Source organism: Sinohyriopsis cumingii, chromosome 5 (assembly GCF_028554795.1).
Source record: "Sinohyriopsis cumingii isolate HCF-2022 chromosome 5, ASM2855479v2, whole genome shotgun sequence".
Classification (NCBI taxonomy): domain Eukaryota; kingdom Metazoa; phylum Mollusca; class Bivalvia; order Unionida; family Unionidae; genus Sinohyriopsis; species Sinohyriopsis cumingii.
The window spans coordinates 21,701,066-21,720,835 of NC_142965.1; the positions used below are offsets into that span (position 1 = coordinate 21,701,066).

At 35.2% G+C, this 19,770-nt stretch overlaps 1 protein-coding gene across 2 annotated transcripts in view; it reads left to right on the forward strand.

The window, feature by feature from the left end:
• LOC149798762 (uncharacterized) overlaps positions 1-19,770 on the forward strand; it is a 64,484-nt gene that overhangs the window by 24,863 nt on the left and 19,851 nt on the right. For both annotated transcript variants that reach the window (XM_089957636.1, XM_089957637.1), the window contains exons 2-6: positions 9,745-9,873; positions 14,432-14,597; positions 16,048-16,359; positions 17,356-17,551; positions 18,625-18,746. In XM_089957636.1, coding sequence (XP_089813762.1) covers positions 9,745-9,873; positions 14,432-14,597; positions 16,048-16,359; positions 17,356-17,551; positions 18,625-18,746 — 925 coding nt within the window. The remainder of the gene's footprint in view (positions 1-9,744; positions 9,874-14,431; positions 14,598-16,047; positions 16,360-17,355; positions 17,552-18,624; positions 18,747-19,770) is intronic.

A 19,770-nucleotide genomic window follows, 5' to 3' on the forward strand; every position in this document is an offset into this window, starting at 1 on the left:
CAATAATAATAATAATAATAAATAATAATAATAATAATAATAATAATAATAATAATAATAATAATAATAAAACAGGTCTGTTAGGAAAATTACGGACGAATTAGAAACTGAATAGATATCTCGATAGCTACATATGCTGTTTCTCATGTGAGCCTATTGAGACTTTTATATATTATGTGAAATTATCAAAAACGTTTTCATTTAAATAACTGACAGTTTACTTTTCTTTACATCCCGCATTTGACTTGTAATGTTCATGTAACCCTTGTCCCTCCCCCTCTTAGTTTCCGTCTCTTGATATTATCTCTCCTTTTACTGTTGCGAGTCTATGCTCTTAAAATACGTAACAGAAAAGAGTGAAAAGCAACAAGCTTTGAAAAATTCAACAAATAATTTATTTTCCTTAAATACAACGTGAAAATGTATATTAAACAAAGAACTTACGGTATTGCGAATTAAATTCCATATAATTTAGAATTAAATACACAAGTCCTGATAATTAAAGGTCTGAATAAACTTTAGTGGAAATCCAAATTAAATCCAAGGCTGAAAGTGTTGATCTATCTGTGTTGGCCCTTTATAATACTGATGTGCCAACAGTATTTTGCTGAATCACAATAAAACAATCCAAGAATATATTCTTATTTGAAATTTCACTATAAATTCAAGTCCTTATTTACAAAAAAAAAGTTATTTTTGAAAAGCACTTTGTATTTTCAAAGAATCATTGAAATTAAATAGTTTGAATAAATAAATTCCAGCCCAAATAAATTTAAGGACACAACAACAAGAATGGATTCTGCCATGCTCTTAAAGCACGAATAACAGATTTTCAGAAAAAGCATCAGTTATATGACATACTAAGATGCAAAACAAAACCCTGGATGAGGATCAAAAGTTCATTTTTTCAAGAAGGATTAGAAAGTTTGTTACCATAAAGTACGTAACCGAAATCACGTAGTCCAAGTATAACTATATACAAAGTACAATGTCATTGACTCAGCGTAAGATAATCATCCTCACTCAAAGAAAAAGAAAGTTGTTTACAAATGTGTCACTGGTTTTGGACAAGGTGAGTAACTAGATACAATGTTGTTTATTCACAGCATATAACGAAGTAATTTTTTTTTAAAGAACATAACGAACAAACAGTCAAAAGTTAAATACACATACCATTATTCGTACTTATATTACACCATGATGACTTCTTCTATAATAGAACTTTGTACTTGACACACATGCCATATTACACCTTGATGACTTCTCGTATAATACAATTTTGATTGAACTCGACACATATGCCATATTACACAATGATAACTTCTTGTATAACAGACGTTTGACTGTATGCGACGCATATGCCATATATGTGTTGCCTAAGTATGATTTTGTTCCAATAATGTATTGTTCTGTTCTGCACAACTGCTGACACACAGATTAAATTAGGCAATCTCGTTTATCTTCAATGCTGTAGACCATATGTAACGGCTTTCTTGTACAAAGACTTCTGGTGACGGACCACATTTCCGGCCGTTTGATAAAAAATACCTTCAGGTTTTGCGTTGAGTATCGATCCCTTCTAAAGGACACTATCTACATTGAACAAAACTATGTTGCATGCGTATGTTTTGTCACTAGAATGTAATCCTTTGTAACCTCTCCATGAAACATGAAAAAATTTGACGTTTATAGCTTTGTTCTTTTAACATGGAGACCGTATTAAATATTCCATATCAGAGTATGTCACTGCCTACCTGTCAGCGTCTGTTAATGCCTGTCTATCAGTGCATGTGAGTGCCTGCCTGTCAGTGCATATGAGTACCAGTCTGTCAGTGTATGTGAGTGCCTGCCTGTTAGTGTATGTGTGTGCCTGCCTGTCAGTCTGTGTGAGTGCCTGTTTGTTAGTGTATGTGAGTACCTGCCTATCAGTGCATGTGAGTACCTGCCTGTCAGGTTATGTGAGTGCTTGCCTATCAGTGTATGTTAGTGCCTGTTAGTGTATGTGAGTTCCTACCTGTCAGTGTATGTGAGTGCCTGCCTGTTAGTGTATGTTAGTGCCTGCCTATCAGTGTGTGTGTCTGCCTATTAGTGTATGTGAGTTCCTCTCACTATCTGAGTGCCTGCCTATCAGTGTATGTGCATGTCTGACTGTCAGTGTCTTTGAGTGCATGCCTGCCAGTGTATGTGACCGGTTGCCTACAAGTGTCTGTGAGTGCCTGCCTGTCAGTGTGAATGTCTGACTCTCAGTGTCTGTGAGTGCCTGCCTGTCAGTGCATGTGAGTGCCTACCTGTCAGCTTCTGTAGGTGCCGGCCGGTCAGTGTATATGAGTGCCTACATGTCAGCGTTTTGAGGTGTCTGCCTGTTAGCGTCTATGGGTGCCTGCCTGTCAGTATGAGTGCCTGCCTGTCAGTGTCTGTGAGTGCCTACCTGTTAGCGTCTGTGAGTGCCTGTCTGTCAGTGTATGTGAGTGCCTACCTGTTAGCCCATGTGGGTCCCTTCCTGTTAGCATCTGTGAATGCCCGCCTGTCAGTGTATGTGAGTGCCTGCCTGTTAGCGTCTGTGTGTGCCTGCCTCCGAGTGTGAGTGCCTACCTGTTCGCGTCTGTGAATGCCTGCCTGTCAGTGTCTGTGAGTGCCTACCTGTTTGCGTCTGTCGGTGCCTGCCTGTCAGTGTATGTGAGTGCCTGCTTAATGTCAAGCAACTACCTCTACAATGTTTAAGAAAAAGATTTCAAACTTTGGAATATTTTTGTTGCTATTTACAAATGTGCTAAATATTTTGATATTGTTTTCACTTATTTGAAAATCATTTTCTTGCAACACATGCCATGGATAGAATTATTCTTTTATACAAACCAGCAGAATAGTTTTTTTCTCAAACATCTTGGTGTCCATATTTTCTCAGAAACATCCTAGCACTACAGCCGCCTCTCCGCAAAAACTGGAGGAAAAAAGATTATTAAATGGTCGGTCATTGAGGTACAATGATAGGCCTCTGAGAGAGAGAGAGAGAGAGAGAGGTGTATTAATAACTTAATAACTTAGGGAAGCTTAGAAACATGCGGCTTCGCTTCAGATTATACATTCAAGGATTTTTTAATATTTAATTTTAACCAAAAGCTGCTTCAGTACTGAAGATTAAGTGTGATTGATTTCCTACTATTATTGGAAACACATATTGCATGAAATGTGCTTGTAGACTTAAAACCTGCAGTAACACCACAACTGTACGTCCATCTGTTCAGTGCCAGATATTTGAATTTCATTTAGATCGTATTTCAAGAAATTAATAACACATACTTCAGCTGATAGGATTATGAGAGGGTCAAAATGATTTTGCAATAAGATAGATTATTCGTGGTATTTATTTTAGAATTAATGAGATTTAGTTTATTATAAAAAATAATTTCTCGTAAATTGTTGGTTTTGATCCTGGCGTGTGGAGGGGTCGCATTGACGTAATTGAAACCCCGCTATATCGAGATTAATTTGGTCATCATTTCGACTTCTATCGAATAAACTTTACGCATGCACAAATAATTACTTGTGCATAATAAAAAAATAAGTAAAGACATGAAGTGAAATATGAAGTGAAATAAAATAACTAAAAGGTGCTCCAAATGAGTTTGCTATGCCAAAATCAGTATCTACGCTATCTTCTGTTTCTCCAGTTCCTATAGCTGCTTATTTCATTGAGTACAAAAATAAAAGAAGAACCCGTTAACTGAATATTCTTTACATCATGATCGCCCTGTCTCACAATTTTATGCGAATAAAACTCACCAAAAGACAAAGAGAACTAAACAGGGAAGGTGTATGAATGGAAAATATTTAAAGGCGGAACTTCACGCCGAACTCAGTTGTAATGGTTATGCCAGGTTACAAAACTCGCTTCTAATCATCATACGAATGCTTCCATTATTTCCTCACATCTTCCACACTATCTGCATTAGAAAACTTAGTATTGTCGAGCAGAACAAAACCGTGAATTTTCCGATAATGAGGACATTGGAATCACCGTAAAATATAAAACGAGGTTTTCTAGTCGAAAACAAACTCCATGGTAAATAATGTGTCGACAACGTTATACAGTCATTGTTGTTGTTGTTGTAGGCTTTTACGCCATTTTTCAGTACACGATAGGCTATTCATGGCCGCCAGTATTAATGGTGGAGGAAGAACCCGGAAAAACCCCGGAAAGAACCACCGACCCACGAGAAGCTACTGGCAAGCTTTCTCACATATCCACATTGGCTGAATCCGAGATTCTAACCCACGCAGACAGAGGTGAGATGGCAGTGATCCGTAACGGAGAGCACTTTAGACCACTCAGCCACTTATACAGTTGTAATAAGGCACATAAGTACCATACTGTACCCATTTATGATAAGATAAAGCACGTAAAAGAACTAGTGGTGACTATGTAGGTTCGGAGAACGAAAACTACAAAGGTCATATGGCCCCGAGTGACCGAGTGGTCTAAAGCGCTCACCGTTACGAATCACTGCCGTTTCATCTCTGTCTGCGTGGGTTCGAGCCTCGGGCTCGCCAATGTGGGTACGTGAGAAAGCTTGCCAGTAGCTTCTGCTGGGTCGGTGGTTCTTACCGGGGTTTCCCCGGGTTCTTCCTCCACCATTTATAATGGCCGCCATGTATAGCCTATGTTAATGGCGTTAAACCCTACAACAACAACAACAACAAAGGACATGGAAACCAATCCACGTGCCACATGCCTGCCTCATCTTTGATTTTTTGGGAGAAATGATCTGAGCATTGTTTGCGATAAAATATGTCTAGAGTAGTGGAAAACTTTGCCCACAAACACGCATTACATATATATATATATATATATATATATATATATATATATATATATATATATATATATATATATATATATATATATATATATATATATATATATATATATATATATATATATATATATCGCCTGATGACCTAGTGATTAATTCTCATCTATCTACACAGTCATTCCGGATTCCAATGAAAGAAATCAAGGTATATAGGATTAATTATAAAGAATTATAAATATACACCAGGCAGAATTAATATATAATACAATTAATACTATTATACAAGTTAGAAAAGTTTTAATTCGTACTCTACGGTTATTCGAAGCCAGGTCCGCGGGTAAACGACACCCATCGCCTTGCCTGCACACACCGGTCCATATTCCATCACCAGACATGCCAACCCTCCCGTTTTTATGCGGGAGACTCCATGAATTCAACCGCACCTCCAGCACTCCCGCATTATTATTTTTTTCCCTGGAAAAAGTTCTTTTCGTCAAAGAAAATCGGGGAAAAATCGTTTTGTTTAACGAAAAATGTTTTGGAAATTCCCCAGTTTGTAAGACCGGAAGTGTGCAGAAGTTCTTTGAAAAGCGCGCAAACGTATATCCATATGTTTGGTGATCTCTTCTACAATGTCTAAAAGAAAGGGAGATTAGGATGAAGTTGGAAAGTCAAACAAATACAAAACTTCTTTCCAAGCTTCTTATAGCCTGTAATTTCCATGCCTGATTCGTGGTAGTGATAAACATACAGCGTTTTGCAAGACGTGCAATTCATGTTTCAGTGTTGATTGTCGTCGACATCTCCAGTCACAAAAGTAAGTTTTTAATTTTTCTGTTTATTTTTATGACCTTAATTGCATGCTGCAACTGAATCGATACATCTGCAGATAATACAAATACTAAGACTTCATTATTATTATTATTATTATTATTATTGTTATTATTATTATTATTATTATTATTATTATTATTATTATTATTATTATTATTTAGCCGTAAGGGGCCGTCCATTTAGTACGTACGCATGGAGGGGGTAACCCAAATGCATACGCTTACGTATGGTGTGTGTCTACTGGTAATGTACGTACGCATAAACGGGGGACCGGAGGGGGGAACCTCGATAATAATTTGTATAATACGTAACCTGTTCGACTGGGTTAGTCGACGTTTGAAATTTAGCGGACACTAGACAAACTTTTTAAAGTTACGCAGCTTATTTCTTTGATGCAGCCGTACATTCATCGTAGGTGGACTATATGCTTTATTAAACACGTTAATATTATTAATCCTTGATCGTTTCTGTGTGGATTAAATAATTAAATATAGGCCGTTCTATAGAACTCGGGGTTGGGGTGTCAAGCGTACGTACGCAGGGTGGGTGGATAAAAAAGTATGCATGTGTACGGGGGGGGGGGGGGAGGGGCCAAGATTCGCCAGATTTTTGAGTACATACTAAATGGATGGCCCAGAAAATTTACTTTTACAATTTAGATTTATCAGCTCTTTCCTGAGAACATCTACTTGCCTAAGATATATAGTAAGATTGGGAAGAGAAACAAATACTTAATTGTGCCTGAAGTTTAAATAAAAAGTAAGAAACATTAAATGCAATTCATTTTTGCGAATGAATGCAATTTATATTGTGTTGTCTTTTGTTCCTGAGTCAGTATTTTAAATTTCATGTACTTTATTTCACAAGCACTTAACATCTGCACAGACAAAGAGAAACACCTATGATGTGTCACATTTTTTCAAACTTGTGGATTCATCCCTTGAAGAAGCTGTGACCAAAGCTGAAGCACTTTTTACTGGGTTTCACTGTTAAGTTTTGTTCAGTCTGTTATTTATATATTGTTGTTTATTACCTAAAAATAGACCATTTTAGAACTGAATTAGTATATGTTTATTTCGAAATCATTCACTTTTTGTAAACGTGTTCAACATGTTTCTCCCTTGATGAAATCCCCCCTGAAATAATTGAAATCTCCCTGAATCTTTTTCAAAATCTCCCTCGAGAACTCTTGTTGGGGTTGGCAGGTCTGCCATCACGACTAAGCACACATTACCAAAAAATGATGCTACCGAGTCGATGTTATATGCACTCGTGTGTAGCAGACACACTCGCATGACGACCTAGTAATTAATTCTCATCTATCTACACAGTTACTCCGTAGAGTACGAATTCAAATATTAAATATTAATTCTGCCTTCTATTATCAAGTATTCTCTTATATAATCCAGGGATAGCACTTTCCGTTCTGTCTGGTGTATATTTATTATTCTCTCTCTCTCTCTCTCTCTCTCTCTCTCTCTCTCTCTCTCTCTCTCTCATTTAACCCGTAACTCGAGCATATTCCGTGCATAGTCATTGTATTCTCACTCGAAGCGTTATCCCAGGTGTTCTTGAAGCCCGTAAATTTGACAATATTGCTACATTACAGCTAATTTTGAGAGTGAAAAAGACAGAAAGAGCAATAGATATACAAAGACAGTGTAGGAGACAAACAGACAAATAATTCTAATAATAAAATAATGCATTTATTTTTATAGTATCGTTCAAATCTCCATGTGGACCCCATTGAGTTGCAACAACTTACTTTGATTCTTCCCAGCTCGTGTTTTACAGTTTTTGGGAGCAACGTGGTGTGTAAGTTAGGTTGGCAGAGCAATGAAACAACAAACAGTCACTGTAGAAAAACGAATAAAAAGGTCATATTTTGAATGACAGTTGCAATCTTACCTAAACGTACGTCAATGGGTTTTCCTGGAAGGAGCAGAACGGAGCGAATAAGAATCAAATTAAACCAGTAAAACGTTGATTTTGTTGAGAACCGAGTTTTAATGGTGTATAACAGTCTGGCAAAAATCTTACTTGAAATTAGTCTGCTTTTTTAACATCGTTTACTCTGTTGGTTGATCTGGAGGAAATGCATATGCAAGAAATAATATCAGAGATCTTCATAGCAAAATGAGATTCAAGGTCTCGATATTTTGCTGTGTCATCAGAACTAATTGAAAAATAAACCTAGTATGTTGTATGATGTTTGTACGTTTTTTAACAATTCCATAACAAAACAAACTATCGAAAGACTTTGCTTGCTTCCCAAGAAAAAAACAGTTTGCTATCGTATTAACATACTTTTTAAATAAAACGGAATAACAATATTTTAATGTTAATGTTCAGTTATCGATATCAAACTTCAAAATAATAAATTTACAATTCTTTTCTTTTGAAAACGGTTAGACAATGTCCTTCAAACCTGAGTAGCAACAAACTTATAAGCGTACATTTTTGTCGACCCCAAATTAGTGACAAGCGATACATAGCAGTCGCTGCTCTCGTGCAGTCGTATTTGTCGTAAATACTTTGCTAAAACAAAACGTTTCTGTTTACGTTTTTCAGCAACGTTTATGTGGACTTGACATGCCAGTCCTGGCTATTTTGTTATATCGATCTGGACATGCCGGCTCTGGTCATCTTTTGTCCTCGTTTTTGTCGTGAACACTTTGTTAAAGTTTCGGTTAAAGTTTTTCAGCAATGCTTATAGCGTGTACTGGACATACCAGCCCTGGTCCTCTCGTTCTATCATTCATGACATGCTGGCAAAATAATCTCGTTCTATCGTTCTTGGTATGCCGGTCCTGACGATCTCGTTGTATCATTCTTGACATTTTTTAATGTTATTGTCATAATTTCAAGAAATAAGACAATGTTTATTCTGGGGGGGGGGGGGGTCCTCCTCTTTTTAGATAGCCTGTTTACCTGGACATGATGTAGAATGAATACAAACCTAGAAAGAATTTTAGAAGCGAAGATTGTGGAATGGTTTTTTATTAATTATGTGCATACAGTGTGTAATGTCTTCAAAGAGGAGAAATTCTCAACCTCCGAATATAGTTCCCTGTCATGAACCTCATGTTTGCTTAAAACAGTTACTTGCACCCCTTCTAAATAAAATGGATTCGCATTCTTTTCAGAATCATGCAAATTATTGAAGTTGAACAAGGTCAAATTTCTTGTTAAATCCCATCGATCTTCTCTATCTGTAAAACGATTTTTTAAAAGATTAATTTTTTATCATATTGCAATGCCTTTTAAGAATTTAAGTTGCCATCTTCTGGAGAGATCACTGCTTTCTATAGGTGTGTGTGTGTGTGTGTGTGTGTGTGTGTGTGTGTATTTTTAACGTAGCCTTTAACAATTTTCAGTCATATCGCTACTATGTCTGCAGTGCGGTAGTTTATAGTGATGTTTTGCACTGGGGCATCACGCCGCAAACATGTAACATGTTGTCCCACCCAGTCACATTATCCTGACACCAGCCTGACCAGTCCTAACACTAACATCTTAATGCTGAGCGCCAAGCGAGGCAGCTTTTAGTACCATTTTTATTAGTCTTTGGTGGCTGGGGTTCGAACCTGCGATCTCCCACATCCGAGGCGGACACTCAGATCACTAGGCCACTGGAGCGGCCCTTTTCTATAGGTAAAGTATATCGTTTGCAAGACGTTTAAGGAGACGACTCCTTCAAAGGAATTTAATCAGTTTTGTGGCACTTAGTTATTTTATCCCAATGACGTATCGCTCTTTTACTGAGCATTAAAGACCATTAATTATGAACACCTTTTTATTTAAGAGTGCATATAAAATATTACAGACAACAAACACGTCAAAAAATGTCTTGGTAGAAATATGTCCAAAATGTGTTGATAGAATTACGTCCAAAAATGTGTTCGTAGAAATATGTCTAAAAATGTGCTGGTAGAACGCTAAACAAAATGTGTAATTATTTTATATATCTATTGCGCACTATAATATGAGATTAGATATGTGATTAAGATAAGTTACCAAAAATAGTTCTCTTAGATTATTTGCAATTATTATTGCAGGTACGATCTAATTCTCTTTTGATTTTTCTAAATGACAGGTCCTGCGATGACAGATTGGATCTCTCTGCCTTTGAGTATATTCGTAGATTCCACTCCAGCCTACAGCTGGGAGAGTGCCCTAGAAGGTCTGTGCATTATCCTGATGGGAGTATTATTACGGAAATGTGGTACGTAATTATGTTGAATCTTAATACATATAAGCATATGTATTTAGCATATATTATTTAATTTGTAATCTGATAGACAAATGCCAGTGTCAGAGTTTGCTCATGATGAATACAGCCAAGTCTTTATCAAAATCACATTGCTGATCAGATGACATGTTTGCACATTTTTACATTAACAAAGAAGCATGGTGTTAGAATTCAATATACTATAACATTTTCAATTACCTAATAATCATTTGTATAAATCATTTTATAATCAATTGTTAAATCACGTTAAAATCATTTGTATAAATCACTTTATAATCAATTGTTAAATCACTTTGTAATAATTGTTAAATAACCTTATAATCAGTTGTATAAATCATTTTATAATCAATTGTTAAATCACTTTATAATCAGTTGTTAAATCACCTTATAATCAGTTAATTAAATCACCTTAGAATCAATTGAATTAATCACATTACAATCAAATCTTTAAATCACTTTATAATCATTTGTTTGAAATCACTTTATAATCAATTGTTAAATCACCTTATAATCAGTTGTTTAAATCACCTTATAATCAATTGTTTAAATCACATAATAATCAAATCTTTAAATCACGTTATTAATCAATTGCTTAAATCACTTTATAATCGATTGTTTAAATCACCTTATTAAATCACATTATAATCGAATCTTTAAATCACCTTATTAAATCACCTTATAATCAATTGTTTAAATCACATTATAATCAGTTGTTTTAATTACCTTATAATCAATTGTTAAATCACCCTATAAACCATTGTTTAAATCAACTTATACTCATTTGGTTAAATCGCTTTAAAATCAATTGATTCAATCACTTTATAATCAATAGTTTAAATCACCTTATTAAATCACATTATAATCAATTGTTTAATTCACTTTATAATCAATTGTTTAAATAACCTTATAATCAGTTGCATAAATCACTTTATCATCAATTTTTTAAATCACTTTATAATCAGTTGTTTAAATCACTTTATAATCAATTGATTAAATAACCTTATAAGAGTTTCATAAATCACTTTGTCATCAATTTTTTTAATCACTTTATAATCAGTTGTTTAAATCACCTTATAATCAATTGTTTCCAACAAAAGACATTAGCAAATACCAATCTCTCTTCTTTTGCAGGCATCTTCTAAAAATCTGTCTCCTCCTATAAAATTAATAAATACGAAAACAAAGAGAAATCATGTCACTTTGCATCATGGGGGATTCTTTTTGTCTGTGCATGTCTAAATTCAGATATCATCAATATCAGATAATCTGCGATCCCAAGTCATACTTTCTGTTTTCTAATAGCAAGACCGGATTTGTTTGACTTAAATTAAATCTGAAACGAACTTTATCTTATTGTCTGAAATCATTTCCATACATACGCACAGACATATTCCAAAACGAAATGTTTTTGCAATTTTATTAACGTTTACATGAACATGACTGTTAAGCTGTTACGTGTCCACTGCATTTTATATGAATATACCATGATTATCATTTCTACATTTTAATTTAAGTGATTAAAATTTTGCAATAAGTAAATTTTGCATGCCTGTTATGCTCAATAGCAAATCCGTTTCTCCCCCACTTTACTGCCAAAAGAAATGGGTGCAGATGTGTAGCACACAAATACACGCTGTTTATTTTCAGCTGTTAACATAACCAGTCCAAATTATATCATATGTTTAATCAGATTCGCTCATATAGATCCGTTAAAGCTTCTCGATCAGTTCATCAGATTCGCTCGAGTAAATCCCCTAATGCTTGTCGGTCAATAATGCAAGTCCAAAATTATCAAATTACTAAACTTTCAAGTTGGGGCATTTTAAATTTGTATAAATGTCACGTCTTGAAGCATATTTGTTTACAGAGGCATAACTTCCCTGGATTGACAGTTTCTTGAAATGCTTCCCGCACCCGAACCAATATCGCGAATATACAAAAATCGTATTGGAGCCTATTGACTTCGCAACACTACACAGCCTGGATTATGCCATTCCCAGCCAGATTTATTCCCCATGCAGATAGTTCTTCGTTAAAACCGTTGGACTCGTCACCATGCAGATAGTTCCTAATTAAAGCCCCTAAATATATTCCCCTTGCAAAGAGCTCTTAAAGCCCCAAATTTATCTCTCATGCAGATAGCTGCGTAATAAAGCTAAAGATTTATCTTCCATGCAGATCTTTCCGTGGTAAAGCTGCAGATTTATTCCCGATGCCGATAGCTCCATGATGAAGCCCCAGATTAATTTACCATGCAGACAGCTCGGTTGTAAAGCCCCACGTTAATTTACCATGCTGATAGCTTCATAGCAAATCCACAGATTGTTTCGTGGTAAAAACCCCAGATTTATTAAGCACGCCCTAGATTTATTAGTATGCAGATGTCTCCTTGGTAAAGCCCCATATTTATTTTCCATGTATATAGCTCCGTAGTACAGCCCGATTTATTGGCCGTGCTATAGCTCCGTGGTAAAGACCCAGACTTATTCCCCATGCAGATAGTTCCGTGGTAAATCCACCCCACCCACCCCCGATTTATCTATCATGCAGATAGCTTCGTGGTAAATAAACATATTTATTCCCCATGCAGATAGCTTCGTGATAAAGCCCCAGATTTATCCCTCATGCATTTAGCTCCGTGGTAAATGCCCCCGGTTATTCGCCACGCAGATAGCTCCGTGGTAAAGCCACATATTTATTCTCTATGCAGATAGCTGCCCGAGAAAACCCCAGATTTATTACCCTAACAGACGGCTCCGTGGTAAAGCCCCGGTTTTATTCACAATGCAGATAGTTCTGTAGTAAAACCACATATATGTTCCCCTTGCAGATAGCTACTTGGTAAAGACACAGATCTGTGCTCCATGCAGATAGCTTGGTGGTAAAGGAACATATGTATTCCCCATGCAGATAGCTTGGTGGTAAAGCCCCGGATTTATCCTTCATGCAGCTGGCTCCGTGGCAAAGCCCCATATTCAATAATTTGTAATTTGGATGATTTAGATCAACATTTCTTCTTTTGTCTATTTGACTACTACTCATATGGAGACCGGAGAAAGGAACTAAGGGCATTACTAGTATTTTACGTAATCTGTTCTTCAAGGTTTGAAGCAATACAAATGGTCTGGTAATAGATTCCGTAACTGTATCTGGTACACATCTATTATACCACACAACGATGGTGATGGTGGTTTGCTTTTGTTCAAACAACGACGGTTACAGTGGTTTGTTTTAATTTATTATCTACAAAACGATGGTTATGGTGAATTGTTCTAATTTATAAACCAGACAAAGACGGTTATAGTGAATGGCTTTAATTTATAAACCAGACAAGGACGGTTATAGTGAATGGTTTTAATTTATAAACCATACAACAATGGTTATAGTGAATTTTTTAAATTTATAAAACGCACAACGATAGTTGTAGTGAATTGTTTTAATTTTTAAACCACACAACGATGGTTATAGTGAATTGTTTTAATTTATAAACATGACAAATATGGTAATAGTGAATTGTTTTGATTTATCAACCACACAACAATGACTATATTGTTGCGTTTTAATTTATAAAACACCCAACGATGACTATAGTGGATTGTTTTAATTTGTAAACCACACGACGATGAAAATAGTGGATTGTTCAATTTATAAACCACAGAACGATGACTGTAATGGTTTGTTTTAATTTGTAAACCACTCGACGATGGTTATATTGGATTGTTTTAATTTATAAACAAAATCTTTAGCCCATGTAATAAAGAAATACATAAGTTTGATCATCACTTTTAAGGACAGTCTGAAAATTTTGGCAATGTATAGCTATCTTTTAAACTGCTGATCAACAATAGATATCGGTATTTATTTGTTATAATTTTAATATTCGTATTTCGACAGAATAGTTACTAGACCATGCGGGTTTTATATGTTGTCATTTCTTTTGATATTGCCAGAATAGTTACCTGGCCGTATGGGTTTTATAAGTGGTTATTGCTTTCGATAATACCAAAATAGTTACTTATCCGTGCGGGTTTTATAAGTGGTCATTTCTTTCGACAATGCTAACATGGTTACTTGACCAAGCGGGTTTTATAAGTGGTCATTTCTTTCGACAATGCTAACATGGTTACTTGACCAAGCGGGTTTTATAAGTGGTCATTTCTTTCGACAATGCTAACATGGTTACTTGACCAAGCGGGTTTTATAAATTTTTATTTCTTAGATATGTATTGCACCATCGTTAATTGTATTGGAGGAGAAAAAAACCACTCCTTATCACTATGCAAACGCTATGCTAATCACTATGCAAACGCTATGCTAATCACTATGCAAACGCTATGCTAAACTTGTGCAAATTTGTCTTTCACTACTTCTTAAATGAAACAAAATTGTAAGCAACAGATTACATTAAATTAAAGGTCTGATGGTTTAAAAAAATTGCATTATTTAGAATTTACTTAAGTACCACCATATTAATACGAACGAGTAACACATTCCGTACCATTACGTAAGTTATATTTTTCTTAATTTTCAGCACGCTGAGGAGAAAAGGGAATGAGTCAGCATCCAGAAAATTTTTGAATGACACCCGCTTAGAGTTTATCCAGAATGCCACACAGCTTATGAATGTAATAGGGCTATGTGATGGAAGGGCAGCGTCTTATTTGGGACTTCTCAATAACCAACAGGACTGTATTTCGGTATGCCTTCTTAGCCTTTTTCAAACGTCCTTCTGGTCGGCCTACTATATGAAATTTTCTTACGTTAGGTGTATTTAATTTGTACTATCTTTTGGCTTTTCCTCCGTGATTATACGTTATGTATAATTGAATTTTGTATTTAGCCATGACCCAAAATCAAGTGCACAGTGTACCTGACCAGTGACATTTATTTTGTAAGCAACATATTAAATAGCTAATATTTTTCTCTGAGTATAAATTAAAAATGAAGGAAGTAAACATGTTTATCTTAATCTGAGTCTAGGATATTGGTATTACTCGATGGAAAACCCGATGTACTTGATGTTTGCCATTTTCTTTATTATAATTTTGGTAACAGACCTTATCTTGTTGACAACTTAGAATGTTCTAGAAGTGAACTTCTGACTCATTCTGCTTCTTTATTTGTGTCTTAGCTGTTTATATGATGTTGTGTATTTGAGGAGATGCTCATTCTTGCCTTAACATCTCTATGCACAATCAGTCTGAGTGTTGTGTTCAGATTTTCACTTGGGTGGAATTATTTATTCAAATTACTATTCACTGGAATTACAAAATGCTGATCAAGAATATTCTTGAACACAAACATTAATTTGGTAAATTCAGACAAGGACATTTTTGGGCTATATTATTGTGATATATCAAAGACTGCTAGTACATCATGACACTTCAGGCCATTGGCAAATTACCACGTTCGATACTACTGGCACATCAACACATTCAGTATTGGAATATATGTGGGATACTAGTGGAATTCAGCTGGAACATTATACATTTGGACTTGTGATAAAACGTTTAAGCCTATTTGTGATTTAATTCACAATACTGCAAGTTCTTTTTAAATTTTCAGTTGGTATTCTAAGGAAAAGGTATTTGTTGAATTTTACAAAACTTGCAAGTTTTTTGTTCTTTTCTGTTACTTAGTTTAAGATCATAGAGTCATGATGCATAATATTTATTTCTATAGCCTTATCAGTTAATATTGAAGCGATTAAAATGAAAGCAAATATGCTCTCTGTAAACGATCTTGTAAACGATCATGTAGACGATCTTGTAAACGATCTTGTCAACGATCTTGTAAAAGAAGGAATGCGGGGTAACTTTGAACAAGTTAAGCGTCAGTTATACGTAACAGAATATGCCCACACTTTAGCATCAGGCATTGAACGACGAAAAAGATTATACCTTTTCACACAAATTCCTTTTGTGTCCCAGTTATTGTCAGAGCTATTCGTTTATGTCTGTGTTTATCCCCTGCATTTGTTATGAAACATATTTGACAGATCAAATGATTGTTGATTTTTTTTACTCTATGTTCTTCTGTTATCTTTACAGCAACAATCGCCCCAGTTTTTAAGGACAATTTATTTTTTTAATTTTATTTTTTACTTCATACAAACTAACACTATACATGGCATATATTGTATTACAGGCAGAAATCGCGAGAAGAATTTTGTTCACGAGAAAGCATGTGACATTAGTTTTCATCAAGCTGTTCCGACCGGAAATAACTAGACTGGTAGAAGACGCAGAGGGTATTCCCCAGCACTTCAGCGAATACTTCCGAGGCTCATATTATCTCAAGGATTTGTCTTATGGTACTCAGGATGTCATTGTTTTGGAAATGCAGTTCTCGAGTCGATCCGTGGCGGAAAAAGCACGAAAGTGTCCTATCACGCGCAGCCTCATCTCACAAATAGCAGACGACATTGCAGACAATGTTGCTGTTCCTAAGAAAATTAAGGTGACAAGAAACTATTTTAATTGAAACATCTATTTCGAGACATTTTTGTGGACTGCGATTAAAAAAAACGACCAAATTCGTTCATAAAGATATTGGCGACCGAGCCAAATAATATTCATTTTAAGGTGGTGGGTTGGAGGGTTGAGTGTATTTTCCCGTCAAATTTCATTTATCTAGATTGAGCAAGTGTTTATCTATTCAACATAGTTTGTTTTTGATGAATTGTTGTAGTCAACAAAATGCGTTCCAGGAAACATTAAAACTCCTTATGAAGATGTACGTACGAAAGAAAATTGATAATTCAATATACTACTAAATAGAAATATTACTCGATTGAAAATTGATAATTCAGTATAACACGAAATTTAAAATTTGTCGATATGTCGTACATTAATAAAATTCAAGGAGAATCAACGACCATAAACTGGCCAACAATTCACATACTTTTGTTTTATCAGTTTAAATTCGTTTCCATTAGCAATATAGAACATATTTTCAAACTGTGTACTTGGAAAGATTGGAGACATTATTTTATACGAAAAACCTTAGAAGCATAAAAATGCATAAAAATAATAAATCTCTCACATAAATATGCAATCACAATGACTGACACAGTGATGCATATGTGCATAAATAGTTGATTTGAAGAAAAAAATGTTGGTTTTATTTAATTGATGCTTTTCAATTTAATGCATTTTCCAAAAGAAACAACCCGTGAATGGAGATTTTGAACAAGAGATTTTCTCTGTCGTCACAATGGCGATCAAAACTAAAACATGATACGGATGGCGGATGGAAACAACAAAACAACACGTATGTAATTTCTTTCCATTAGATAGAGATCTTGTGCTTTGCAGCTACGTTTACATTAATGGATCGCAGCATGCAAGTCCGAAACAGAGTTAAGGCATTGTTTTGTAATCAGATACATTCACCTGCGTGTGTTTGCAGAAGATCTAAGACATTTCCGTTGTAAAACTACTGTCTAATTTGCAGGTAATTCGTTTATCCACGGCAAACAAGGTTTTCTTCATGAGGATGTTTAAAGGCAGCAGCGGTCTCAAGGACGCGGTGAAGTTAGTGCAGGTTTACGAAGGAGAGACTGACAGACTGGTACAGCATATTTCTAAAGGGATTACCAAACCACATCTCTATTATGGACTAGTACCGTTCTTAAACGCACCATCTGCAGGTACAATCGCCACTTTTTTCATGTACAATTCTCCGTGTTCTAGCAATTGTTCACTGCAATGCCCATGCTGTGAACCCAGGTGGTATGTTATTGATTTGGTAATTTCTGCCCCTTATCCATCTATATTAGGACATATCTTTTTTCCATGCGAAATTTGATAAACATGTTTACGGGCATAGGCAAGATGACTAGACTATATTTGGCGCCATTGAAACATTGTCTGTGTTTGGCACGTTTCTCTGGTTGCAGAAAAACAGCTCATTCTTGAATTATTTACATTTATTGGTTATCATAGCAAAATAGGATATATTTGCTTTGCGCCTCTGACGTTCTGGACCCCAATCCTCTGCCCCAGCACACCCGATGGTTGTGGTTTTCTCTGGGTTGGATACCAAGGATTACTTCACTCTAATCACTTTGTTACTAGGTTGCTTAAGTAGATACCCTGTCTATGTATAAAAAAATTAATCAATAAATAAAAATAAGTAAATCTATTACTACTACTATCAATAATAATAATAATAATAATAATAATAATAATAATAATAATATAAATAATGATAAAAAAATAAATAAATAAGTAAATAAATAGATAAATAAATAAATAAATAATTTTGAACGTTGCAATGTTGAGCCTGAAAGTATTCATATAATATTTACCAGCATGAAGTATGATTTAGAGCAAAAAATGTTTAGAAACAAGAAATGGATTCAAATTATTTTCTATTTGATATCCATATCGATTATAAAAAAATATAAAATTTTTTATATTTTCTCATAAGAAAGAGAAAATATTGGCAAATGATACTTTTTATTCACATTATCATTATCATCACATTGTCTTTATTATTCTTCCCCTCCTCATTCTAATTATATTATTGTTATCACCACCGCTATTGATATCTTAATCGTTATCATTTCCATCATTATTGTCGTCATCAAAACCGCCCTCATAATCATCCTTATTATCAGTAGCGCATTCATCATCATGATGACACCCACCACTAACATCATCATCGTCATTGTTGCCACCCTCCTCTTCCTCATCCCGTATAATTTCTCATAACTTTCAGCCGAATTAAAAGGACGTCAGATAGATGAAGCATCAGATGTTATGAGCAACTGGGAAAAATCAGCCCTTCTGGAAATTGATTCTACACGAATATATATGAAACACCGCAGACTTCTGTCATATGTAAGTAATGACTAGAAACCATGTTTATTTTCATTGTTTATTTGTCTATCTTTTTTTTACTTTCTTTCTGATTTGTCTCTATGTCGGTCTGATTTATTAACTTTTTCCCGCATTTTTTTCTTGCTATATTTTTAATTTATCTTTTGTCTAGCGTAAACCATATAATTCAAGTTTCCCGAATAACCAAAATAAACATGATTAAAGTAGTGGAATCGTTATTACAGTAAATTAACTTATGTGCTTCTATTTACGTTGGCCAACCCGATTACTAAAGGGTTGCAAAATAAATAGGCCATTCCAGAGCCTACACGAAGAAACCTTAGCATCACAACATTTTTGATAAAATCATTACTCATAGTAAGTGCAGAAAAATTTCTAAGCAGGATTGAAAGCTGGTTTCATTTGACTATAGCGAATTATTAAATTTTCTCGCGAGTTTGTTTCTTTTAGGTTTTCCTTTTTTACGTCACGAAAGGGTCAAACGATAACCTACCCTGATGCACACCATAAACATATATACAATTCCATTAACGATCAGTCCCTTAGATTTTATCCAAAAAGCGTATAAGTTTTAGCCTCCAATAGAGTTCCAATTCCAGAGGCATTTCTGTCCTCAGAGGAAAATTGCATTTAAAATCGAAACAGTACCTAAGCATAAAGGATAGTTTGCCTGAAAGGAAAGACAGTCACTGAAATAAACTGCGAGAAGGGAGGAAATTACCATATAGCCATTAGACAATGAGTCCTGTGTTGTTATCGTGAATACTCGTGACTATATTACTAAGGCAAACAGACCATTTTCAGACGACCGGTTTCGTAAGAAACGTAGTCTTTACCTAACGCTTGAGCACGCTAAAGTTGTGTCACACATCTGTCTCCCTACCAAGCGAATCAGCACCTGCATGAGTCTGACTTGAGTCCGATTGTTTCCCCTGCTTCCAAGGATCTCAAGCCTCCTAGTGAACTGAAAGGTTCTTAAAAGCGCAACTACTACTACTAGTTTTCCTCACATAACCAAATGACC